We start from the raw sequence: 27,006 nt of genomic DNA, 5'->3' as shown, positions 1-27,006 counted from the left end.
TTCTAATGAGAGCTGACTTGGGAGAACAGCCAAGAAAAAACCACTGTTTCCTTCAGTGGAAGTCTAAAGAAAAGCAAACGTCTTTATTCAAGCCCATTTACGGTGCAAGAAAAATTAATTTTTATAGTTGCAAAATCAGAAAGGTTTAAGAGAAAAAAGAGATTTCTGCACTAACTGATGGTGTTTTTTAATCTAGTGAAAAAAAGTCAATGCCAAAGATTTCCCTTCTATAAATTCAATTTAAAATACCCAAATGAGAACTATTCCTCCATAATCTTTACTTTTGGACACACAGTAATATGTATTGGCTGAAAAAAAAATGCAGACAGCATAAAGAATTATTTCACCAGATCACTACACTGCTGAAACTCCAAAAGGTTCAAACTGAAGTGTTTGAAAACCATCCTGTAGGCTAATTGTGTTTCCTCCAGCCCCAGGGGAACGCATGATGTCTCCATGGCAACTGCTCCTTACTTTTTTATTTAGAAAAGTGTTTGTGCATCATACTTCACATATTGTCAGGTATAGGGAATAACACTGGAGGATTTTAGCAGTCAGCAGCTTTTCTTTTTCCAGTATTGCCCTTAGTGTGGATATTAATGTTGTGTTTTCTGATTACTGTTGTGTTTTCTGACCCTCAGTGCCTTTTGTTAATGAGCTGTTCATCACGTTTTATTTTCACCTTGCAAAACACTTACCTGATAACAGCAAAAAAAAAAAAAAGTCTCATTTTCTCATTTCCTTACATTTCTTTCCTTACAAAAGATGTCTCATTTCCTTATTGCAGTGACAGTTCAGCAGGTTTGAAGTGCCCTTCCTGTGTGGCAAGTCTCATGTTAATTCAGCAGAGATTGGCGTCGACACCAGATCCCTGCACCTCGAACCAGATTCCTTTTGATTTTTTAATCCATACCTTGTGATTGGCGCCTGGCTACTTCACCAACTGCAAACTGGTGCAGAATTAGGTCTAATATGATAATAATTTCCCCTGAAAAGGGAACCCAAGTTCCTGGGAGTGAACAGGAACCTGCTCTCTCTGATGCTCAGGCATATTCAGGAGATGAAAACCCAGAGTCTGTATTTGCCTTTCAAATGAACTCTCAGAATGAATGCAAACAACTCATTTTACCTCTGTAACTCAGCTCCTGCACCCACAGGTGGAATTAATGATTTGTTTTTCCAAAACACTGCAACATCTGCAGTTTTGCAAGGAGGTGAATTGCAGCTCAAGGCTTTCGCCTCTTGCTGAACACGAACCCGCTGGCTTTCTGGAAACGTTTTGCCATCCTCAGGCATCCTTGCCTGTTAATGTTTATTTACACTGGTGATCCCAGGGCTCTGTGGCCATTCCAGCCACCTGCACAGCTCTTGGAGTTGCAGTCATTCTAGAGACTTGCTCAGCAGTTTCAGTTTTACCTGCTCATTTGTGTCAAGCCCCTCCTTTTGCTCCAGCTGCAGAGATGTAGCAGAATTTTGTTTCTTTGGATTTGACTCGGACCAGGTTGAAGAGTTCCTGGCCAGTTGTCACTACCTGGGCTTTAAGTCACAGTTAAAATTGTGCAAGGACAGGCAAGAGATCTATTTAATCTGCTGAGGTCCCCTCCAAACCTATTTCTACAGCTTTCTGGTACTTTTCAATCAGGATTTTTTTGTTGTTTTTATTTTTAAATTCTTACTTTACTGACAATTTCTTTTCCCTTCTGACATTTGACTTTGAAGTTTGTGTGCGTATACTTAACATAATGACAGGCTTTAAAGCAATAATTGATTTTTTTATGGAATTAAAGTCTGTCCTCTCAGTGTCCCATTCTGATTCTTCCCCCTCTCCTTGAGGAATATGATCCCAGAATGATGTGATCATTCTGTGTGATGACCACACTGCTGTAGTGGTGGTATTTGGATGCATCAGTGAGGAATATTTTTAAGAACATTTCCTATTCTTTCAGTTAAGCTTCAATAAATCAAGGAACAGCAAAACTGCTGCGTGACCTTGACCAAAAATAACACACTTCAAGGACCTAACACAGAGCAAGCAGTTCCCAGACAGTTTGGAGAGCATAAATTGCTGGTCTAGATTAATCACTCAGCAATGATCACATCTATAAAGAATTTATAATTGGTTTTTATGGAAAATATGCAAACAGCACCCTTGCCCCTACCATGCAAGACAAATAATTAATTTATCAGTGTCATCTGTACAATAACAGGCTGCCAGTCTAAAATCCAGCTTGTCCTGAGAAGAACTTCCAGTTCAGAGGAAATCTTGGGAGGCAGATTTAGACATGCACTTTGTGCCAGCTGACCCAGGCATTTATGCTGCCTCCATTCAAACAGGTAAACGACTTGCTTGTGTTTTTTATTTGCACAAAAAGCAGAGTTATAGGTCTGTACCTTGCCATGAAACTGAACACCAAGTTACCAGCTGGCAGCAGAGAAAAGTATTGGCTTCCAACATGTCTGGTGTAGTATTTTGGATTTATTTTTTCCCAACAGCAGTAATAAGCAAGAAGGTGCTTGTAGAGTGACTGCACCCATTCATAATGGCATTGCTTCTCCCAAAACCTAACAGCAACAGCATTGCTGGTGTTTATTGAATGTTTACCTTTAATATCACCAAAGAGATGAGCTAAAATTTCCCAGGAATATTACAAACACATAGTAACAGTCCCTGCTTGAGACTCTCAGACCTTTTAAATCCAATTTTGATTTGTTCATATGCCTGACTTATTGCAGAAGACATTTCTTAATATTTGACATCTCCATTTATGAAGTCTTCCTTTAGATCAGGAGCATTCAGCCTCAGCGTTTGTTTTTTATTAAAAAAAAAATAAAGAATGACCTGCTGCAGGAGCTTTTGAGGCTCCTAAAGAAGCCCAAAGAGAACAAGAGAACATTATTTGTCAGACGGGTCAATGTAAAAACCATAATACTGAGTGCACACCTCCTAAAGGCTCATGTCTGCAGGCAGAAAACCTGGTGGTAGGGAAAATCTGGCTGCCTTCTGGTGCATCCTCAGTGCAGAATAACAATAGTGCAAGACAATAATAGAAAATCTGCTCTCAGAGTTAATAGTCATATATCCACTTCAGGTATTTTTAGTGATCCTGATGGGTTCCGCGTCTACAGAAATGCTGGGGCTTGTCCCTTACATTATAGAGGATGTTTCCAAAATGAAAGAAAAAAATTAAATTGTGTAGAAAAGAAGGGAAAATGTGAAGCATTCCAGAATGAATAATCCCCTCCCAGTAGCAATTTTAACTCTTTTAGTGAAAATCCAGTCCCAGAAGCACAAACTTGACTTCAGCAAGCACTTCAAGCATTGCTCTTACACTGTACTGAGTCCTCTGGGCTTAACCTGAAACAAAAAGAAGTTGAGTAGTTAATGGAAATCTCTCTTTTTTGGGTAATATTTGTGTCAGGCAGGATTTTTCAAATTAAGAATTTAGATACCAATTATAACATTGGTATGCAAGGTACAAGGAGGAACAATCATTAATGTAAGTACAAATTGAAGGGATGTGAGACACTGAAAAAAATCCAAATTATAATAAATAGGAATATAATCATTTTTTCTAAGCAAAAACTTCTGTGGATTGCAAACAAACAGCACTAAACTTTGGGGCAGTCAGTGTGGGAGAGTTGTGAAAGATGGTGACAGGAAAATGCAGAAAATGGACAAGAAAGGGTTACAGTTTCTTTTATCCATTTATTCGTTTTCCATTCCTTTTGTCCAGGTACAAAATAGAAATTGATTTCTATGATTTCCATTGATTGACAAATAGCCTTAAAGAGGCTTGTTAATGTTAGGTTTAAGAGGAGATTTCTGGAAGAAATGTAATTGTGTGGTAACATCTGGATCTTAGCTTGGAATCAGAACCCCCGAAGGACCTTCACTATTCCTGCCATTATCCCACACAATTCATGGGTGCAGAAACACCAGGGCAACCAATGACTAACTCATAAGAAAAAAAGAAAATCTGCTTTCCATAAATAGACATTCATTTTTTAAAAAATGGCAGAAAAGGAAACACAGAACTCAGAGAAACAGATTGCTTTTTATGGCTGTATTTTTAGCGCTTTTCACGAATGACAATTACTGTGGGAAAACGGCTTCTCTAGTACACTTTTCCTCAATATTATGTGTCTGTGAGTACAAATTTACATACAGGGCTAATAGGGAAAGATTTTTAGGGTGGCATGAGTCATTTAGTGCATACATTAATTCCCATTGAAACTTTATTTGATCATGTCTTTTAAAGCTATGTCTCTCTAGAAAGTTAAGGATTGTTTTGTTTTTTTTTTTTTTTTTCACTAGTCACAAATATCATCTGCTAATTTAAACCTACCTGAGGTTGTTTATTCTGTACCATAGAGGCACATAAAAGCTGATATTCTTTTGGAAAGAAAGAAGCATATTTCTCCTGGTGTGCCTGGAGATGAAATGGAGAATCAGAAGATCCCATTGACCTCATATTCCTTTGAAGGTGTCACAGCATCCTGATGCAGGTCAGGGTTTGGGGAGCACAGCAGAGCCCTCAGGGCAGGATTTGCACTTTTCCCTTCTGAAATGTTCTCCTTTGCTGTTGTAGATGTATTGATGAAATGAGAACATTAAGAAGACTTGTTCCTCCTGTTTACCAGCCCAGGAAGAAGCCACTCACATGCTCACTCACTAATTGTATGTAGTCTAGTTAAAGCAAGTAAATAATGAATTTGACTGAATCAAGGAGGATGGATACCATAACATTACGGCACCTTAGCATCAGAGACCATGGAAGCTAAGGGAATTTTCCAGGAGAAACAGACTGGAGATTTTGATGCAGGTTAATCTTTAGAACCAGTACAGGCTGCATATGTCATAAACTAAAGGAGCATTTCATAAACAGCTATTTTAGTTTATTAGGTAGAGTAGTTTAATTTTGGCATCCTGAAATAACAGATGAGACACTTTGCTCCGTTTCATTTTTATATGAATTGATACGGCTCAGCTTTTTTTGTTTCATTTATTTTGGAGGATTTGCAGATCTTCTTTGACAGCCCATTAAAGCTGTCAGGAATTTTTCTACATCATTGCCTTTAACTCCAGTCCTGTCTCATTTTTTCCCTTCACATTTTCCTTCTTTCCTCTCCTCTCCATCTCTCTGGCTGTTGTCTACTTGTTTTCTTTACGCCTCTCTTGCTGCTTTGCTTTCTGATTCATTATTTGAAGTAAAACTTTCTCCACGTGATGAAGGATCACAGGCATGAATAACGTGATATATTCTTTCCTCCAATGCAGGCATTTATCCCAAATGGTGCCAGGAGCTTCTGAGTGATGTGGTTTCAGAGTATCTGTTGAGTCCCTGTAGCTTCAGCAGAACACTGATTACTTCTCTGATAATGTTGTCCAAACTCAAAAAGACTGTCAGTAACGTAGGAAAGATAAGATAAGTGGAAGACCACTCTGAATTTGATGTGAGGATAAAGTGCACTGGAAGAAAATAAAATCCCTTAAAAGCAAAGCCTCATAAAAATAAACAAGGCTAAAATTGGGCTTGTGTTTATTATGGAGTGTGTTGCAGAGGCTCAAAACTTTGACATTTTTACTCGTGCTCTCTTGAATTGCAGGGAAATGCATCAAATAAATGCTGTTTATATCTGATAGAGACAGACAGATGAATAGATTTCAAATGTCTGGAGCACTGGGAGCTGTTTGCAATCACGCCCCTGAATTTGCTGCACTTAGATGGGACAAGATTTTCAGAAGTAACGAGCAGCCTTGAGCATCTACATGCTGATGTCACAAGGGGACCTGCTCTAAGATCTGGCTGTAAATTACATTTGTCTCTTTCCCTACACGTATTCCCAGCTAGGCACAAAAAATAGAAGCCAGCTGGATCAGTAAAACCTGTTAATTTGGCTTTAAAAGGAATTCTTATGGAGAAAATTCTCAATCTCCTCAGCTGGGGATTTCTGATGGGGAAGGGTCAGGATAAGGGGTTTGATCACGAAACAATGGGGCTGGTGAGAAGAACTGGCAGCAGAATTAATGACCATTCCTTCAGTGGTGTCCCTGTGCTGCTTTGGCAGCAGAGGGGCAAAATGTTTCCATTTAATAACGTTATCAGGGGATAAAGGGACAGAAAGTTGTGCAGTGCAGTTTCCACAGGTATCATTGTTGTTTTTAATGAAGGAATGGGACCATTGTTGGCTTAAGCATGATCTATTGCTTAGATAAACATTAGTTTTAGAGGATGTGAGATTTTAAAGGAGTAAGTTGCTGGTTATAGTTTAGAGTAGTTATAAGTTTTTTTAAATAAGATAATATATAACTTTCTAGTTTAATGGATAGATGTTATAAAGTTTATTTTGTTTTTTTAATTTATCTTGATTTTGCTGTATTGCAGATACTTTTATTTAATAGGTTGTTGTTGAACATAAACATATATATTTCTATTATAACTTTTAAACTCTTGGCTTACTTCATATAATTACACTTCTACATTATAAACTTTTCATTATCTTAATATATTTTTTTACTTACTTAAGGTATATTTTAATTACAACTGTAGAAACATAAGTTTAAATTTTTTTTAAATACTGAACAAAAAGAAGCACTGCAGTCCTTTGTTAATTTATTATGTGGACCTTGTATTTTAAGTATGAAAATAAATGAACAGGTTAAGCAAAACCATGTTAATCAACTTGTTGGGTTATTATTTTATAAACTGAAGCATCTATTAAACCAGGTTTTATTTGTCCTCACTGTAGTCAATGGCAGTATTCCCAGCAGTGTTATTAAACACAAGAACAGGCAAGAAAGCTGATTATACCTGAATCAAAAGAGGGCAGAATAGATTGTTCTTTCATGAACTTGGAGCTTATTTAAAACATTTTTATTTTATTTGGGATTTTGTTGTTGGTTTCTGATTTTGTTTTGCTTTTACTGAGATAGCATCGAGCAGTCACTCTTTGCATGAAAAGTGCACTAAAACTTGATTAAAATATTTTAATGAGCCACTGAGGGACCGCAGTGATGCCTTCCTGTGTTAGAGGGACTGTGCCATGCAAACTCAGAGCTCAAATCACAATGTAAAGCTGAAACAGGAATTATATATATGTATATATATACACCAACAGAAAGGGCAAAGTTTATTAGAAGCACAAATTGAATAATTATAGATCACGTGAAGGGCACACGAAAAACCTCCTGAAGTCTAAGCACAACTAATACAGGTGAGATAATTTACTCTCTCTCATCCTGAACATTCTGATTTTCCCAGATACTTTCTCAGAAACAAAGTGAAAGCTGAGATGCTCACCCAGTGTCTTGGTTCTGCCTTGACTGTGAGGAAAAATTCTGAACGCATAACACTGATGAAAAAAAAAGTGAAATTTTGTGTGATTAAAATCCAGCATGCATTTAAAAGCCTAACAAAAGCATTTGGATGGAATTTAGGCGCCCACATCCAAAGCTGCAGGTTTGAATCTCTCAGTGCTAATGATACATTTTGGTGAGATTTGGGAAAGGATTAGATCCGTGAGATTGCAAGGACTTAAATAATTTATCAGAGCTGGATGTGGAGAGTCAGTGTCTGAAGAAGACCTGGATACCCACTTATATTTTACATGAAAAAGATAATGAATAAAATACAGAAAAAGCCTTGGGCTGCAGCTGACCAGATGTCTGCTGGAAATACAAGAGAGATGAAACAGTCCTGGATATTCCTGATTGTACACTGGCAGGTCTTGCTCAAATAATAACAAGCTATGCAGGAAATATCATAAAATGACACAAATTATCTAAAAATAATTGCATTTAGTTTTATAAGTTTCCAAGTATTTTTAGGATTTCTTTTACTTATTTATTTATAAATTATTTTATTTACTTAATTTACTTATATTTTATTTAATACTTTATTTACTTTTATTTATTTATTTATTTATATTTATTAATAATAAATTCTTTTATTATTTTAGGATTCTTTTCTTATTCAGTAATAAAATGATTATCTAAATTGTCAGTAATTGAGATAATCATACTTGTACAAAATTTTGAAGATTTTAACTTCTTAAATGACGTTTATTGTGTTATGTAAATGTTCCCTTTTCTAATGTCTTTTTCAATTTTATAGCGGCTTATTTACAATTGGGGAAACATAATGATGGGTTAGTGGAAACATCTCCATTTTCTCTGAATTTGTTTCAGGAGTAATTTAGATTAATGAGGCAAAAATAGCACTTTCAAGATCAGTCCTAAATTAAACTCCCACCCAAATACTCTACACTTTCCTCCCCATTGCTGGCACTCTGTCCACTTTAGCACCTTGACAGAAACAAAACCATCTGATGGGGTTCCAGCTGGAGGTGTGGGCATCACCTCCCACCTGTGGGTCAGCACAGGCTCTGACCTCAGGATAAACACCTGGGAACTTTCAAGGACAGCCTTGGGGCTGGAACTGAGTTTGACTTAACCTGGAGCTAAACTTGAGCTGCATTGAAGTCCATTTTCAGGGCCAGGCAGCACTGAAACAGACTCAGGGCTGTGCCACTTGGAAATGATCTCTCCTTGATCTTCATTGCCCTGGTTTTGTTTAAGGCTTTGAGCTTCAAAGCCAGTGGTGTGAATTTGTGTGAAAATCCACATTTGCATGTGTGAGGCATGCAGAATTCATCCTGTGCAGGTGTCATTCTGGGGGACGTTTCCTGGTGCATTAGGCAGGAGCAAGGACAACGATGCTTCTTGCTCAGAAGATGAAATAAATGGTTGATCTTTTGAAATACATTTTTTTTTCTAGAGAAGATATGATTAGTGGGACGCCTTTTGAATAAATTCTATGTGTCTGAAGGAGAAATACACTTCTAATGAAAAATAGAAATACCCAGGGAAAACCTTCTATGTATGTGCAGCCAAAGAGTTACAGGAAGGCAGAGGAAGGAGGAAATTGCTTGCAAAAGGATGGATGAAGTAAGATTATTTTGGAGATGAGAAATAGATCTACACTGTACTTTTCTTAGCACTTCCCAGGATATGTCCTGTGTTTTTCATTTTATTGGCTTAAGGGAAATGCTTTTATTTCCAGAACACAAACCAAGGCACACAAGAGGAATGCCCAGAGTAGGCAGTGCAGAAGGAAATGTCAGGGACTGAAGGCAAAATACTCATATCAGATTGCATTCTTTTGTCCACAGTGATACTGGAATTCATTCATCCAGCTCAGTAAAACCCAAACCTTCATCTTTCTAAAGCCACCACAGGGCTTTTTCCAGAGACACAGTGAATGATGCGAGGATTCATGATAGAAGAAGGTCATCTTCCTTGGCTGGGCTTGTTCAGCTCCCTCTGCATAATCAGGAGTGACGCCCACCCCTCCTGACACCAGGATGTTGGAAAAGGTGTTTATGACTTTACTGAATGAAAAAATACAACACGAAGGAGAATTTGTTTAGAGGATTACCTGGGTTTGATTTATAGTTAAAGACAGATCAAAGGAAATACTGCAAAGCCCACTTCATTTTTAAAGATAACATTTTTTCATCAGGTAGCCTCAAATTAAATATTGCAAAGTCTCATCATTTTCATGTGTAGAAGACACCACACTAGATGGATTTCTATTTTGTCTGGATTTCCCATCCTTCCATCTCTGATGCGTTTACATGAGGGTATTTTTAGGACTTTCTATTTTCCTAGTTTAGTAGCATCAGAGTGCTGTGAATAGCTTAACAATTCCCTGGAACTTTACAGGACCTTAACCTGAGAGAGCAGCCTCCTAATTATAAACTGATTACTGGGAGGAGATCAAGAGGATACCAAGGATTTGTTTTAAGCTCTTGCAATACACACCAGTCCTTGGATTTTGCCTGACGCACAGCCCTGGGCAGCACAAAAATGTGTTTTTATGCACCCCCCTCTCCTGTCCTGTTCCTTTGGTGAGCCGATCAGAATGAAGAAAGCTCAGGAGTTTTATGAGTGTCTGATGTGTGTGTCTGGTTGCAGGAAAAAAATTATCGAAAGTCAAAATTGGGATGTCTGGGCAAAATTCTGGAGCAAAAAGGCTCTGCTGTCAGACTGAAGTTGTGATGGCAGATGCAGATTGGTACCCAGAAAATAGGTGTGGGATCAATTAGCTTTTAACCCATGTACCTGCAGTGGCTAAACCAGAATTGATTTTACCCCTCAATTAACAACTTGGTGATTGTATAGCCCTCCATGAAGAAATGAGATGAAAGGCCCTGCTTGGAGCTCCAATCTCCATAGAGGAATTATGCTTTCTTTTAGTTATTCAATAAACATGGCAATTTTTCACTTGGAAACAAATTTTTTGTAGGTTCAGGAATTTGGGAATCTGTGCAATTCCATTTATGAGCAGGATTAGATGGTAATGATTTAATTGATGGTTGAGCATGCAGACAAACCATGCATAAAAGACCTTTTCAATAATTATATCTTTTCATGGAGCAACAGGCTTTTGTAATTTAGGTTCCAGGCAGTAATTACCAACCAGATGCTATTTTAGGCACAGTCTGCAGCACACCCTTGGTACTTACTTGGAAATTCCAAACAAACACAAAACCACTGCTGGAACACTTGAGGCAGAAAGGTGAATTAAACAGACGTAATATGGAGTCACACATGAATTGCTGTGAGAATATTGTATGTATTATTATGGTAACCTCTATCTGGGGTCGCTGTCATGGAGCTGGTTTGGGTGGAATAAATTTTTTTTAATGTTTTGCATTAAATCTTCTGTGTCAGGAAGTTCAGGTTTTGTTTGCAGGCATTGGATGTGGAAACAAAGGGATGAATTTTGTCCTGATTTGTAGGTTTGGCCCTGGTGGGAGCTCAGGCACCCACAGGAGCTGCTCCCTGCACCTGCCACCACCTTGCCAAGCAAACAGAGCACACAGATTAAAACTGAGGCTTGTTTGCAAACTGGGAAAGCCATCCATGTAACAGGGTGTGAGGGGAGTCTGGGTGAGAGAAATAATGCAGTTTTGGAACAAGATAATGCCATACTCTGAGAAACATGAGGTGTTTTACTTCTGTGAGGAGCCAGGATTTGTCAGCACTGAATCCAGGGTGTTTTGCACACTGTAGCGCTGCTCACTCCTCTTAAACCCTGAACTGTGGGGTTTACTCAGGCACCCAAAGCCAATAATGATTTACAGCTTTCTTTTTGGCTGTTTGTGGTGGGGATTTTTTTCTGCTTTGTCATAAGTAATTACCCGTCTTGAAACTGTTCACAGCAGGTGCCAAAGGGGAAAGGAAATTAATACAGAGCTGTAAGTGCAAATCTCCTTTCTTTAGACATCCTTTCTCTTCGGGACAGCAGCATTAGAGTTTGCCGTGCCTTTGGTTTAAATAAAAATGCCAGAGGATATTTCTCATTTAATTGTTGTCATTTGGACAGCTGGATTGTTGTATCTGTTCCCCTGAATCCTCTGGTAGCTCCTTTTATAAACACAGCTCTCTCACTTGTCTGTTTGCTCTCTGTGTGGCTGAACATTACATTAGACAGGTGTCAGAATGTTCTGACATCTCAGGCTGTGTTATGGCCTCAAACATTTTATTAAGATACTTATTCAAACACCTGAAGACACCAAACGTTTGATGTCTTTAGGAACAGACATGAGTAGCTATTGATTTTGTGATTTGCTGTCACCTTGGATTCTGCAGCATTCATCAAAAGTGTTTCAGGCCTGGCCATTACTATTAACTCATTAAATTGAAAACTGGCAACTTAATTCCATCATGCCCTCACATCCTGCAGCAGCCCTGATGTCCCTGCAATTTTGCACTGTTACCCGAAGAGCAAATCCCCACCTTTGTGATGAAGATGTCATTGCTGTGGGGGAGTGGCAGATGAAATGTGAGCAAAGGCTGAAGCAGCTCATTACCAGCCCTGTCTGCTGGGCCTGGGCTCACTGGCAGAGCTCACATGTGAGGGATGAAAACAGCTGAACCCACCTGTCCAGCAAAAATCACTGAGGGAAACAGGGGGAGGGAAAGATTTTGAGGATGGGAGGAGGTAAAACAGCAGGTATCAGAAGTAAACAACACCACCACCACCACCACCACCAATAATAATAAGAATAATGAGAATAATGTAATAATAAAGTAATAATAATGTAAATAGTAAATAACAATAGTAATAACAAATAATATTAGTAGTAATAATAACAATAATAAAATAATATATAATAGTAAATAATAATAATAATAAAGATGACAATAACAATAACAGTAACAATAACAATAACGTAATAATAAAAACAATACTGTAAATAGATAAATAATAGTAAAAAATAATAATAGTAATAATAACAATAACAAAATAATATATAATAGTAAATGAAAATAATAATAATAATAATAATAATAATAACAATAATAATTATAACAATAACAACAACAATAATAAAGTAATGTAAATAGATAAATAATAAATAATAGTAATAACAAATAATAACAGTAGTAATAATAACAATAATATAATAATATAAAATAGTAAATAATAACAATAATATTGATGACAATAATAACAATAACAATAATAACGTAATAATAAAAATAATACTGTAAATAGAAAAACAATAGTAATAACAAATAATAATAGTAGTAATAATAACAATAATAAAATAATATATAATAGTAAATAATAATAACAATAATAATGATGATGACAATAACAATAACAATAACAATAACAATAGCAATAACAATAGCAATAACAATAACAAAATAATAAAAATAATACTGTAAATAGATAAATAATAGTAAAAAATAATAGTAGTAATAATAACAATAATAAAAATAATATATAATAGTAAATAACAATAATTACAATGATAACAATAATAATAACAATAAAGTAATAAAAATAATACTGTAAATAGATAAATAATAGTAATAAAATAATAATAGTAGTAATAATTAAATAATAAAATATTATATAATAAAAATAATAATAAAAATAATGATAATAATGATAACAATAGTAATAAAGTAATAATAGAAAATAATAATATAAATAGATAAATAATAGTAATAACAAATAATAATAGTAGTAATGCTAACAATAATAAAAATAATATATAAGAGACAATAATAATAATAATAATAATAATAATAATAATAATAATAATAATAATAATAATAGTGGTGGTGCCACCAGTTGACAGTTAAAATGAAGATCTGTCAGGCATATATGTAGGTACCGCTTGGAAGTTATTTCTACTGGCAGTGGGATTTCCAAGGCAAGTGGTCTCAGATCTTGTGAAAAGCTGCAGAAGTTTGGAGGTTCAGCTGAATTTTGCTGCTCTGCCTTGGCAGGGCAGGGGCAGAACAGGGAGTGAGTGGGGCAGAGTGGGACTCCAGCTCTCAGGCAGATTGGAGGAATTGGAAAAGCAATTCAGCAGAGCCCCACACCCAGTCATAAAGATGCTCCTGATGAAAGGAAGGATAATTTTTTTTTGAGCAATCTCAGCCTATTATTTGGAACAATAAATTTTTATTTAAGATGGATTTATAGTAAGAGTAGGAGGAAGTAACTTCCTGTCCTTCCTCATCAAGGGACGACACAGCTCCAATGTCACATTGGAAATTGCTCCTCCCGTTTCAATCCACTTTAACTTTTCAAGTAGTTTAAGTAGTATAGAAAGGGAAGAAGTCTTGGGGCATTTACAAACAATTGGGTAAAGATGCAAGAAATGAATTAATTTGGGGCAATCTGACAGAAAGCCTTAACTCCTGATAAGAATAGCAAAACTTATTTTATTGTCCAAAATTGTATTTCTAATTGATTCAGGGCCAGACTTAGAAAAGATGTTCTGAGAACTTACTGTTCTTTTCCTGAAACGTGGTCTATATTACACCCATTTGAACTGAAAGGAAAATGCCAACATGTTTGGAGAGCTGAGGTTTTGAAGTGAGGAAATACCAATATAAAAGGTTATCTTCTGGCAGATGGAAGAGATATTTCCACTGGAACAGCAAATATTTGGACTTGAGTTTCACTGAAATACAAAACTGATTGATTATTTCAGATTTTTTCCTCAGCTATGTGATTATTCTTCAGATGTTATCCAGGGTTTTTTTAAATAATATTTTATGTTGGGAATGATATATTTTTTTTAGGAAGACAGAAGTTATGGAAAAGTGTCCAAACTGTTACATTTGAAAAGATGGTTATTAAAACTATATTCAATTTTCAGGATGTAATGGCTACCTAATGTAGCTGAACTCTATTTAATATATTGCTTTAAAACTGCTTTTGTGTCAGTTACCAGGATATAAATTATAGGATTACAGTGACATTCTTGAAACAGAAATTGCCTGCTAAATTGAAAATTACAAAATAAGGGTTCCATATACAATTTGTTGTTGTTATTATTGAGAATGGTTACTCCAACTCAATAAAAATATTTTTATTGAGAGTTTTACCCTTTGGGTGAGGATCTAACACTAGGTAGCTTGTTGATACTTCTAAATGATTCTTTAATATTAGACAGCTTTAGTCAAGCTCTTTGAACCAGACTGTTCAGGCACTTCTGACATCTTGGAATATTTACAGATTTTCCTACATGCTGGTATTGGAACACGAATTCACTGAATGTTTTTTGGCAAGTTATGAAGTGGTTTAAAGCCATGACCTTTGGGATGGCGTGGTGGGCTAGCTTGAAGTGTGTGGTTAATTAATATGGGAATGATAAATGCATGAGTGCACCCAGAGAATTACATGATTCTGTTTAAATAGCAATGTAAGAATACCAATCAGGGAGAAAAAAAACACGTGCTGCTTACATGAGAAACCTCATGCAAGCAAGCATTGTTTAACCAAAGGTACCTGTGCTTATAGTGATTGGATGGAACTACTGTCAATGTGCTTTTGCTTTATGTGATTGGGCAAAAAACTTATAAAGTGAGTTGTAGCATTGAGTTCTGTGTCTGCTGGCTGGGATGCGAGCTGATGGCATCTTCCCATTGCCATAACCATGAAATGAGAGTGATGCTGGAAAATCAAACAGCTCAAGGCACGTTCCACAGCAGTCCCATCCTGTTTGTGATTTGTACACAGCCCCCGGCCAGCAATAGTTTCTCAGGTTTATGGCTGTGTGGGATGCCTTGCTATTGATCAGGCTTCTCCAGGGAGGATTCCCAAACTTTGGCTTGCAGGCATTAGCAGGCTGGTGCAACCACTGCCCCTTTTCTTTTTAGGCCTCTGGGCTACATATAAAGACTTAAAGGATGATTCTGCTGGAAAAGTGTCTCAGAAGGAGAAACGTGTGGGCCCGTTTTGACAGAGGAAGAGGCTTTTGCTTGCTTATTAACACAGAAGCAGAAACCAGTATTACTGAAAGGCATTAAAACTATTTTGAAGTTCCTACACCTCCTGTGCTGAGGTGTATTTTATAGTGACATATAGGCCAGAGAGGGATAATTAACACTGCATTTGCTGCCAAAATGCCTATAGATGTGTCCCTTGCCAATCATCCGTCTCCAATACACCCAGGGCCTAAAGGTGTTCCCACTATTAAAGACAGTACCAAGTTCAAAACTACAGGCCTGTTCTCATCTCTTTTCCATGCCTCTGTGATATCAGATATTCCCTAGAAGAGAGCAGAATGAAATTAACTTCGTAGTGGCATGGAATATTGTTTTGTGTCTTAGCAGCCCTTTATTAATGTGGTGTGTGCAAGCAGGCCAGATCTGCCAAATGAGGAGAGACTGAACTGATCCCTAAAGGCACAAAGAGGTTCTTAATTAGAAGTCATGGACATGTAGGGCTCTTGCTGATGGATGTATAAGTTCAGTTTGTGTAAAAGAGAAGGAAAAGGACAGGAGTGCCACCTTTTTGGGCGCAGTTTGTGTGGTCATACAAGATATATTTTTGCTCTTTTCCATTTGTTTCTGGCCTCTGCCAGGGAACCTCTCAGAATTTCCTGGAGCTACATGTCAGGTGTTGACAGGAGGACTGCTAATTTTGCCAGCATGCCATGCTAATTACTAATTTTGGTAATTTAACACAATGTCACTTGATAGAAACACTTCTGTAGCCTCTTGATTTTCTTCTTAATATGAAACACAGATGAGATTCACCACTGACATGTCAAGTAATCTTTCTGCCATGATGACTGTGGACATGAGATGAAACATGAGGTTTCAGTATCCAAACTCCTAAATTATGTGTGAGTGCTGTAAAATTAAAAGCTTTTTCTCTCTGGCCTCGTGTACTTTATCAAAACATGTTATCTGCGGAGAAAAACTGAGCAATAACATTTCCAAAGTGTTTTCTGGCTTTCTGAATAATGAATTGAACTTTAATATTTATTAAATACAAAATAGTAATAAATTACAATTGCACAATTTCTTACAGTTTTTATTAAGATCAAAACTTATTTGTTCAGACTAGATTTATATAAATAAATCACAGTACATTTTTACTTGTGTTCAGAAGATTGTAATACATATTACAAAATTAAGAATTTCTTTGTCCCTCGAACCATCACCGCGAAAAGAATCATGCATTATTTCTACTAAACAAACAAAATGCCCACCTAATTGAGAGAGCCTCGATACAGGTATGGCCCTGCTCTCCAAAATTAGACATGAAACATAGAGATACCAGGACTACTTACTGAACAAGAAATAATAAAGTATAGTACAATGCTGATGTGCTACCGAAACCAAAAGGATACCAGAAAACAACACACCTCTCTTCACGCACCTTCGCGACGGGCATCGAGGATGGCAGCTGGCCAGCATGCAACCGAGTGAAACACCTCAGCTTTACAATGTCTACATTTGAGCAGAAAGGAGGAGGAGGAGGAACTAAAGAGCCCAGACAAAACAAAGGAGCCAATGAAGAGCCCAGATGTTTGCAAGTCCTCCTGTCACCTTCCCCCGCGCTCCACGGGCGACGCTTTCCGCGGTGGGCAGCGCCACTGCCGCGCTCCAAGGAGATGGATGTGCTGCCAGGGAACTGCAGGGCCCTGGAGATGGATGTGCTGCCAGGGAACTGCAGGGCCCTGCAGAACTCCCAGCTGGGGTTCCTTGCCCAACCCACTGTGTTGGAAAGGAGCTGTGAACGCAGCTCTTGGAGCTAGCCATTCTTGGAATGCAGCTGGCACCTGGCGCACCCGCTGCCACGCTGTCACCTTCAATCGTGTTGGCACGAATTGCAGCAAGGTTCAAGGTCACCAAGTCTGTCCTGCTGCCCTTTTCTGCAGCACAGGGGGCTCCTGTTAAATTCTACAGTGTTGTGGATTACTTTCACTATATGATTTTTTTTCCCCCCCTACTAGATAAGAGATCCATTGTTTTCTCTCTTGATACTGAGATGCAATCGTTTGGCAATGCACTGTTCTAAGGGGAAAAAAGCATTTCATCAATGACACTTCAGATGGAGTCACCTGATCGGCTTTTATCACTTCCTTCTGTTCAAACAAAATGTATTAACAACAAAGTCATTTCTGATGGATTTCTAGCTGGGTCAAACAGATTTTTCAACTGAATTTCCTGGTCCCCGTTTATTGTTTGTTACTTTTAAACCAAAAGAGTTTTCAGCTATTTTTTATTTCAGTTGCAGACACATCCCCTCAGTGCTGGAATGTTGCTAGGTGATAAGCATGTAAATCAATATATCTCTTGTGTCCCTGCCTTTGGGTGCTCATGTTATTATAGCTACATACCATGCTTGGTGTTTAAAACAAGTGAACGAAACCAAACTAAACCAAATCAAACCAAACCAAAGAATAAAAACAACCCAAAAGCCCCCTCAGCAACCATCCCCTCAAGCCAAGAAGGGTGGACTTTTTTTTTCATTCTTTTGCATTGTCCTTTGCTGTTGTTTCATTTTGTATTGATCCAGGAGTTCCCCTATGAGCAATTGAATTGTACCTCAATGTAACAACTGTCTCACATGTGCTGCTTTTGTGTTTTATGGATCTGCTGGCATGGAAAACTGAGCCATGCAATGGCTGGTGAGAACAATTTTAACACTGGGCTTTTTATGCTACATATTGTTTTTCTGTTCTGGTAGTCCCTGCTTCCCCAGACTGAGATGAATGTTTGCTTATCCACCGCCAGGGCTTTTTGCAGGGAAAAGCAAAACGAAAGAAAACAGCAATGCTTTTAATGTCTTGTGATTTCAGTGGAAGCAGATAAAGAGATATGTGTGCACTCAGCTGCAGAGGAGTTGTGCTGTGAGTGTTTTGTCATGGGAATATCAGGGCACTGTCCATGGCACTCGGCTTCACTGTCAGTAACTCTGAAGGTTTTCCCATTGCCACTCACTGCTTTGTCACAGAACAGCACCTGACACGGAGGCTTCTTATGGAAAACTAGAGGTAACAATTTAATAGCAGGTTGTTAAAGAGCAAAATGGGATTAAAATCTTGCCGAGATGCATTTCTAAGCGATTCTCTTTTCTATTTTAGAGTTACGACACTTGTCACACAGTGTAATAATGCATTCACAGCAAATAAGAAAATAAATGAGGGTTTCAGCTTTGAAACCATTCTTGTGAGCCTACTGGCGATTACGACTGAGAATCACAGCTCAGAGAAGAAAGACTGAGCAGCATTGGGACCATAGCTTTCCCTGGGTTTCCAGTTGAGTTTGTAGCAGAATTATCCATCCTCTGGTCCTTCCAGGCTGTGGTATTATTGTAATACAGCCCAAAGATAGCAGCAGTCTACTGGCCAACCAGAACCAGAACAGAAAAATATTTAGGGTCTAGGGAATATCATTGGTTGAGTTTAAAGGTGGAGAGTGAAGTATCCAAATATATAAAATCTCTATCACTCCATAGATGCACTACTATGATAAGGCAGGTATTTGTAAAAAGCACATAGTAATGCCACAGCCTGAGTAACAGTTTGCAAGTCATGAGCAAAAATTAGGAGAATTCAATAAATTTAGGGGGTTTTCCTCATCTCTAAGCCTTTGAAGTCTGCTGGATTCCACTTGAAATGCTCATGGTCACAGAGATATCTTTCCGTGTTTTAGAAGAACTCTGTTCAAAATAATTCTTTCGATACATTAAATAAACTGAGCATTGTAATAAAACAGAAGAACTGCAACCCACTGGCAATTATAATAATACCACTTTTCAGCTGATGTCCCTTTGAGCTGTTGGCTGATTTATACCTGCAGCATACATTTACAGCAGATCCAAGATCTCCTGCAAGTTCCAAGATATTCTTTACCCACAAGTAATTCTGATTTTGTGGAAGATCCTCATAGATAGGTTATAAAACTAATTTTTTAGACTTGAGGCCAAAATGTTAGATATTTCTTCAAATCTGTGCATGCATATTTGTGTCAGCAGAGGTGCAGGTCCAAAATGCTTGGTGAACACTGATCACATACCAGATGTGAAGCAATGTGTGTGCACATAAAATTATCTGAACTCTATCTAATGACCAGGGCTCCCTCTCTGTAAGTACACAGCAGACAGCTGTATTGTATAAAACATCCATATTTTGCATTTGCATCTTTTAAACAAAAAAATTCCCATGTAAAGATGTGAGTCAAGTTCTCTGCAGAAGACACTGGAGGATGAGAGAACTCCATGCATGGCTGAATGAGTGGTGCAAAATTTATTCCAGGGTCTCCTGCTTCCTGGTACAAATTTCATTACGTGACAAAATGCAGTGCTTTGATTCATTTTCTTTTAATGGTCAGAATTTGTCAGAATTTACAATATACCATCATGTAAAACAGCCCTGCTAACTCTACCACAAATAATAAAGGAAGTCTTCACAGGCACTATATATTTGGAACAGCATTTTCAGACGACATGGGGGGGTGTGTGTGTGTGTTTGTATGATCCAGCATTGCCACCTGGGACACACTTCCAACAGTCTGCAGTGCCGTAGACACGACTCAGAAACGTTGACTGGAAAATCATCCACAAAGGTTGAGGACTAACAACCTCCATGTTATACAGATGGTTATCTCCTCCCTCAAAGAACATGCTGTCATTACAAATACCATATGCATCTTGTTCTCACCCAGCAGAACTTTTTTTACAGTTTTTCAGATTTGAAGGATTTCTGCAAGGAACCATATTAATTTGTTTTCACGTCAGGTGAAAGGAGGCACCAGCTGAGACTGAGGACACAACTTGTCATCAAAAAATAAGTATCTGATGGCAATCATTCTTGAAAAAAAATACTAAGAAAGCTAATCATTCACAATACTGCACCTTTTTTGCAAGTACAAGGACAATATTTGTTGCTGCTTCCCATATTTGTTGGTTTACATTGCTATGATTTTGCTTGTAAACCAGGGTTATTCTACTGAACAGAAATGATGACTCCAATTTGGGTAATGCTTACGACCATACAAATAATCTATCAGTAGCAGTAGTGTCAGCTGGAAAATTAATGCTACAAGTGGATAACATCACGCTATTTGAAACCAATAGCTCTTCACACAGTAGAAGACTGAGGGTCCTATTCAGCAAATATTCAGGGTCCTACGGCTGTGGCCACAGAGGTTCCAGAAGCTCTCGCTGAGTCTAATCCTGATTCAGGAACCAAAATGATATGCTGTGTATATATTTCTCTGCACAGCCTGGATGCGCTGGACACCCTCCCCCACTTGATTCCTGGGAAGGAAAAAAATATGTCTCTGTTTAGCTTTCAGTGACATGAAAAGCAATCCACAGCAATGAAATCTAAAGAAGTTAGCCAGGCATGTATGAAAAGAACAGGATGCCTGTGAAAAGGGAAGAGCTGTCAAAACCTAATTGTGGGCTCTGGCTGCAATGAAATTTATCAAAGAGGGAAGACAGGTTGGATATAAGGATGTAGACAACTTCTGCTAAGAGACACTTGTTGTGCTCTGGGCGACAGTAACCCTTACACCACACCTCGTGTGCCCTGTCAGGACGTTCCTGCCCACACTTGCCTGCACCAGAGAGCTCCCAAATGCCCAGGTCAGCATTTCAAGCGTGGCACTTCCGCCAGCATCTACCCTGTCACTGGGGGCACAAACACCTGGGCAGAGCTGCCCCACTGCTGGCAGCAGCTGTGCTCAGAAGGCATGGAGCCTTCCTCCTGCCATGGGCACTCCCTGCTCAGCCTGTGCTGCTGTGGCACCAGGAAACACAATTCCCTATGGACACAGGACAAGACTGTGGGATTATTCCCAGCTTGCAGCATCTTCATAATGCCTGGCAGTCTTTTCTGGAACTGCCTATGGCCAGTGCTCAGAACCAAGCAGGGAAATCTCCAGTTGCACTGTGGTAGCACAGCTGCACTCTGGTGCAGGAAGGAAGCTCAGAGGGGCTGTGAGCTGCCTGCCTCCAAGTATTAGTGCCCACAGCATCACTCCTGGCTTCATAAGGGCTCTGTGCTCTTTCCTGTCTTTCAACATTGAGTATAGCTCTGGGGCTGTTCATAAACAAGACACTTCCCTTTGACTGGGAGCACTGCCTGACTCAGCCAGTGAGAGCAACAATGGGAGCAAGTCATTGTAACTTTAGGAAGCAATTTAGTTCGATCTTTGATGAGTTTCTGTGTCTCATGACTCAGGATTAGTGTTCCCTGTATTGGGGAGAGGATTAGACAGAGGGATTAAAAGGACATCTTTACCCCACTGGACTCTGTGGAATAGCCCCTGAGGATATGGCTAAGAAAGAGTTCAACAGGAATGCCAAATTTCTGCTGAATAGGTTAAAAGGGTGAGGAAGCCTCTTCGGCAGCCATCCAAGCGCAGAAGACCTGCATAACATTCCTGCTGAATAGGGCCCTAAAGACAAAAAACAAAACAAAACAAAACAAAAAAAAAGCCATAGGAACCTTGAAAAGCTTTTCTGATTGTGTCGCTTCTTATGAGCGCCTCAGATCTCCAAAGACACTTAAACATATTTTTCTCACTGCAGTTAGGCATCCTTTGAGATGTGCTAGTGCCATGGATGATATATTGTTACAAGAAAAGAAGTCAAATTAGGTTGTTGTATATAAAAAAAATAAGTCTTGATTGCTCTGTAAACAAGATCCATTTCTTTACATCAATTAACGGTGAAAGTTACCCAAGATCTTATTTCAAAAGCAAAACCAAACCCTCAATCGAGTGTATAATGTTTGGTGTTTCCGTAACTGTATATTACAGACAACAATTACCTTCTGTTTCCCTAAAATTGAAAGGAGCAGACTTAACCTGCGTGTCACATTTCAACTTTAAAGCGTTTCCAAACCCTTTTCTAGCATTCAACTCGTGCACGCGGATCTTGGGTTTGCTCATAAAATTTTATCCAACTTCTAAAGCCGTGTGGGAAAACATTTCTGATCACTGCAAGGGGGAAGCAATAAATGAGAGCCTTACCTCCACAAGAGGATGCCAGTGAGCGATGGGCTTCCGAGGGTACGAGAGCATTTCGTTCCAGTGGTCGCGACCTAGACTCTCTGCGTCGTTGCCTACTTGACAAACTCCAATGACCTCATTGTGACCTACACTGTGAAAATGGTCCATAATATTTTTTTCTTAAAATTTTACCTTTGGAACCACACAAGTTGCATATTTCATTCAGAAATGTTAACTGTGGGGGTTTTAGGATTAATTCTTGCCCGGAGAACACAAAGCACTAGGAAATACGTAGGCTTGCTCTTTGCACTTCCCACTGCTCAGAACAATTTGAAATATTGAAATATTTCCCCCCTTGTAGCACACAAAAGGTTCTTTGCCTGTGTTCTGTAATTAGCTGCAAAGGCAAACAGGCTCTAAGACACGACTTTATAAATGGAGTGTGTGTATGTAAAGGCTTAGCATAAATGTACAAACTGAATATCAGTGCTTAAATGCCCAGTTACTTCAGTTCTGCCAAACACATTTGCAGCTTACTGATGTCAGTTATGGATGCAAATCTATGTTTTAAAATTTAGTAAGGGAGTTCTGCCTGGCAAAACAAAAAAATTTGGAGACTTCTACCAAGCTCAACCTGACATTAATTCCCCACTTATAGGGAAAAAACCCCACTTTCTTTCTGGGTGCAAATCCAGCATTCAAGATTCTATCAGCCAATATTTGACAGCTACAGGCATCTCACCGGTCATAATCCATAACAGCTATCGACAAGTTAATTTGGTCAATGTTTTCTGGAGGGACGTCAAAGACTATGGCTTCATTGTAAACAGGATTTAGGGTGTTCCTCTTGGTGGAAGTTTTCCTTTTCTTTAGCCGCCTTCCTTCACACATTAAAGAAACCTTCACGTAGGGATCTGTGTGGGTCATAAGAACAATGTTGATTTTTTTGACAAATGCAAATGGAAAGTGAAGGGAGACTTGTTGTGTGTCCATACCTGCTTGAAGGATTAATCTCCTGGACCTGACTGGGATTGGAGCTTCTCTGTCAGCATGGAATGCACGGGAGGCAGTGCAGCTTTGAAAACTTTACCTGGTTGACTGCTCATAATGAACTTTTTAGGATCAAGAAGCTCCTTGTTGTGTACCAACTTCTCAAAGGGTATTAAGATATCCACTGAAGCATCTTATACATGACTATTTTATACAACAGCCTGTGTATCAGCCTATTTATAGCAGCCTCATTACTTGTTAGATTTGTAGGACAGACAGATGATGACAATGTTTTTCACAATGGGATTTACTGATGTATGGTTAAATACAATTCAGAGTGCAACAATTAGTGACTTATATTTCTCAAGAGAATTATAATTATTTTTAAACTCCTGAATGTATCAGAAAAGAAAGCTATTTCTTTGTAGCTCCTTTCTGAACTCTACAATTCCCTGCTAGTATTTAAAAGTAATCTATGAAATCTTATTTATGTTTATACTTTTTTTTTTTTGGGCTTTTGAAAGGGTTGCTGAAAGGATTCTGGGATGTTCACCTCTTTCTCCATATGGTGGCAACAGCAGAACTGGCTCAGTGGCTCTTGGGGACTGTCAGAGAGGGCCAGTCTGTGTCATAGCTGTAACAGTCTGCTGCACAAACAAATGCCCAGTGTTGGGAATGCATTTTGGCCAGCTTGTTTTACTCTGAATTACAGTGGCATTGGAAATAACAATCTTGCACTCTTTATGAGTGATAAACTTGTTTTAAACTGTTGCTTGGATCTAAGAGAACTAAAATGTGTTATTTATTTCTCATCAACTTCTGTACTCAAGTAGAGCTCACAGTAAAATCACCCCCCTCTCAAAGATCATTCTGGGATCTGACAGTGTTGAATTCTGTGTCTTCGGAGGGAAACGGGACAGAAATCCACACTGAGCATTTAATTCATTCCTACCTGATGCTCCTGTGATATCCATTGCCTTTAGATTTCTTGCCTTTATTATTGTAATAGTTAGTCTACCAGCTGTTGGAAGGTAGCAGAGCGAAAACATAAGGTCACCAAGATCCACGTTATCCTGTTCCAAGAAAAGAAATATAATGTGAAGCAATAATAATTTTTCTGCTCCTAGCAGGATTTAAAGATAAAAATATACCTTTGGAGATCTGCAGTAAAAGCTGCATTCTCATTCTGAAACATATCTGAAACAAACAGCCATCCATGTGCATACAACATTCAAGTCACTCTGTTGCTACACCACCAAAGTTCTCCAGGGTAAATGAGGTTATAGTTTCTAGCACTCAGTCCTTGGAGATGACACACATTTAAATGATGAGGTACCCTGTGAGGGACTGGAAAACCTTTGTTCTATTTTATGTATTTTAGTGATTTGCCTGTTTCACTGACAAGCAGCCACAAATGTCTGTGCCTTTCTCTCTGGTCTGCGGGATGAAACCCACCGAGAGAGTCACAGAAAAAAATGTTGGAGAATTTTGCTCAGAAATGGCTTAAAAGGCAGCTGTGAGGAGCAAATTCTCACAGCCTGTTTCTCAAAACAGCTAAGTTCTCAAGGACTCCATGTTATTGAAGACAGGCTTGAGAACTTAGCTGTTTACAGAAACAGGCTGTGAGAATTTGCTCCTCACAGCTGCCTTTTAAGCCATTTCTGAGCAAAATTCTCCAACAAAAAAACCCCATGGTTTGGGCAGGACAAAGCTTCTTCCTACTCTTAAGTTTGCATGAACTCTGGTGTGACAGGTCTGAAGTGTCTATGGCAATGGGACAGTCTCCACCAGAAGAAGAGTAAGGGTTATTATTAATTTTTGATCATAATAATTACAATAATAACAAAGACAAAATCCTTTGCCTCACACAGACAAGCTTCCTTAAGATTTATCCTTCTGTTTCATTGATAGAATAATTTGCAACCCTTTCCTCTGTTGATGGCATCAGGGCTCCAGAAAAATGCTAGAAAATTTACAAACCCTGTTTGCAGTTACAAAGCATCATTATTTTTTAAGAGGGAAATCCAGCTCTTTCATTAAGAAAATATCAAAGGAAGGATTGTATTAAATGATTTCTTTTACTTGATTTGCATTTTTTTGACTGAGCAGCGAATTCACACTTTCACAAACCTGCTTCCTGTAGCTTAATATTTCATTCTTGACTGAAAAAAAAATAAAATTACCTGATCCTTGAAATTAGCAATATCAAAGCCACATTCCAGGTTTTCTAGGGAAGGGAAATGCAGCTGTTGTGGGGTATGTTTATCTTGCTTACTTAGCTTTGTGCAATAGCTTCTCATCTTTCCCAAGCTGGTTCTTTCTCTTTCAGTCACCAAAAACTCAAGGGTGGTGGGTGACACAGAAGGAAATAAAAATACCTGGAAGGAGCCCCTAGCACGGGTTTGTGTCTGAGGCAGCTGCTGCCCAGAGCCTGTGCAGTCCCTTTGTGTCACTCCAGGAGTTAGCAGGGGACACAAGCAGAACAGAAAGCATTGCTGGCACACAGCTGTAGAAAAATGTTGTGTCAGAAGGGAATTCTGCTCAGTGTCCAACCCCTTGCTCAAGAGAGGCACCTTTGCTTTAGCTCACAGCTCATTCAAATTAAAAACCCAGCAGGGACAGTCACTCAAAAGTGAGTCCTTTCCTTGTGCTGTGATTTAACAGATGCAGCCAAAGAAGGAAAAGGCTGATATTATGGGCCATTTGTCAGGAATAACCAGCTTTTAACCTTATCACCTTTTCCATTCTGAAGATCAGTGTTTCAGGGTGGCTGAAAAGTTAATAAAGGCTGGGACAATATCGAGGTGGCTGCTATGACTCAGGCTGTTTAGTGCCTCTTGATAGCTCCCACTTGGAAGCAAACCTGCTGCAACAAATTGTGCCACAGACTCACTTGGTGGGAGGATCAAAGCTGCTTGGGATGCTGTGAGAAGTCCTACAGGTTAAAGAGGTGTCAGCACATCCAGCAGAAATTTCTCTTGGCTAACATCTGCCCTTATCATTACAGGAAAATAACTGACCTCTGAGGTTTTCCCAGTGATCAGCTGGAGCTTGGTACCTATAACCAGGAAAACAGGAAGCAAAGTTTTCACTTGTCCTTCCCAGTGTGAGAGCAACTTCCAACGTGGAAATGTACTTCTCCAGCTCTGAGGGGCTGAGATTCGTAGCTGTGAAATTCTCTCTTGTGCTGCAACTTTAGGGGACCAGAATTTCAAAAGCCATTTAAAGATATTACTGACTGAAGCCGTCTTTTGGGAATTTGTCACTCTTGCAAATATTGATAGGTTGTTTTTCCTGAATTGGTCACTGCCCTTTAGAAGATAGAATCAGTCAGGTTTTCTCTGATCACAAAGGAGCCCATCAAACATCTGTTATTTTAACTGTGTATTTTGACATACTTCAATATTGTCAGCTGTGGCATATTTATATGCATAAATATGGACAGCTACTGATTGAGGATTTTACATAACATTTTGTAATTTATTTTGTAGCACTTTGCAGTTCATCTGTATTGGATAGGGGTAGGTTTGACTTCAAATGTTTCAGAATGCACTGACACAGTATTTTGGATTTTAGGTAATCATGGAAGTACTTCAATAAACAACAACTGACCTATGCACCACTGAAATAGATATATATGTATTTTATATCTGTAGTGCAGAATATCCTTCTTATATATTTTGTACTACATTATGTTAGACACTCAGTATATTATTACTTGA

General features: G+C 38.6%; 1 protein-coding gene across 2 annotated transcripts in view; it reads right to left on the bottom strand.

The window, feature by feature from the left end:
* Nucleotides 1-19,214: 19,214 nt before the first annotated feature.
* The window catches only part of SYT9 (synaptotagmin 9), a 66,535-nt gene continuing 58,743 nt past the window's right edge, over nucleotides 19,215-27,006 (bottom strand). Inside the window, exons 4-8 of one of the 2 annotated variants that reach the window (XM_058806983.1) lie at nucleotides 24,237-24,357; nucleotides 23,037-23,208; nucleotides 22,316-22,445; nucleotides 21,583-21,739; nucleotides 19,215-20,594 (exon numbers count right to left, since the gene is read on the bottom strand). In XM_058806983.1, coding sequence (XP_058662966.1) covers nucleotides 21,632-21,739; nucleotides 22,316-22,445; nucleotides 23,037-23,208; nucleotides 24,237-24,357 — 531 coding nt within the window. In that variant the 3' untranslated portion in view covers nucleotides 19,215-20,594; nucleotides 21,583-21,631. The remainder of the gene's footprint in view (nucleotides 20,595-21,582; nucleotides 21,740-22,315; nucleotides 22,446-23,036; nucleotides 23,209-24,236; nucleotides 24,358-27,006) is intronic. The other variant, XM_058806984.1, reaches the window with a different exon arrangement.

This window comes from Ammospiza caudacuta, chromosome 6, assembly GCF_027887145.1.
Source record: "Ammospiza caudacuta isolate bAmmCau1 chromosome 6, bAmmCau1.pri, whole genome shotgun sequence".
In the NCBI taxonomy this organism is placed as follows: Eukaryota; Metazoa; Chordata; class Aves; order Passeriformes; family Passerellidae; genus Ammospiza; species Ammospiza caudacuta.
This window is presented reverse-complemented; position numbering and strand designations above follow the sequence as displayed.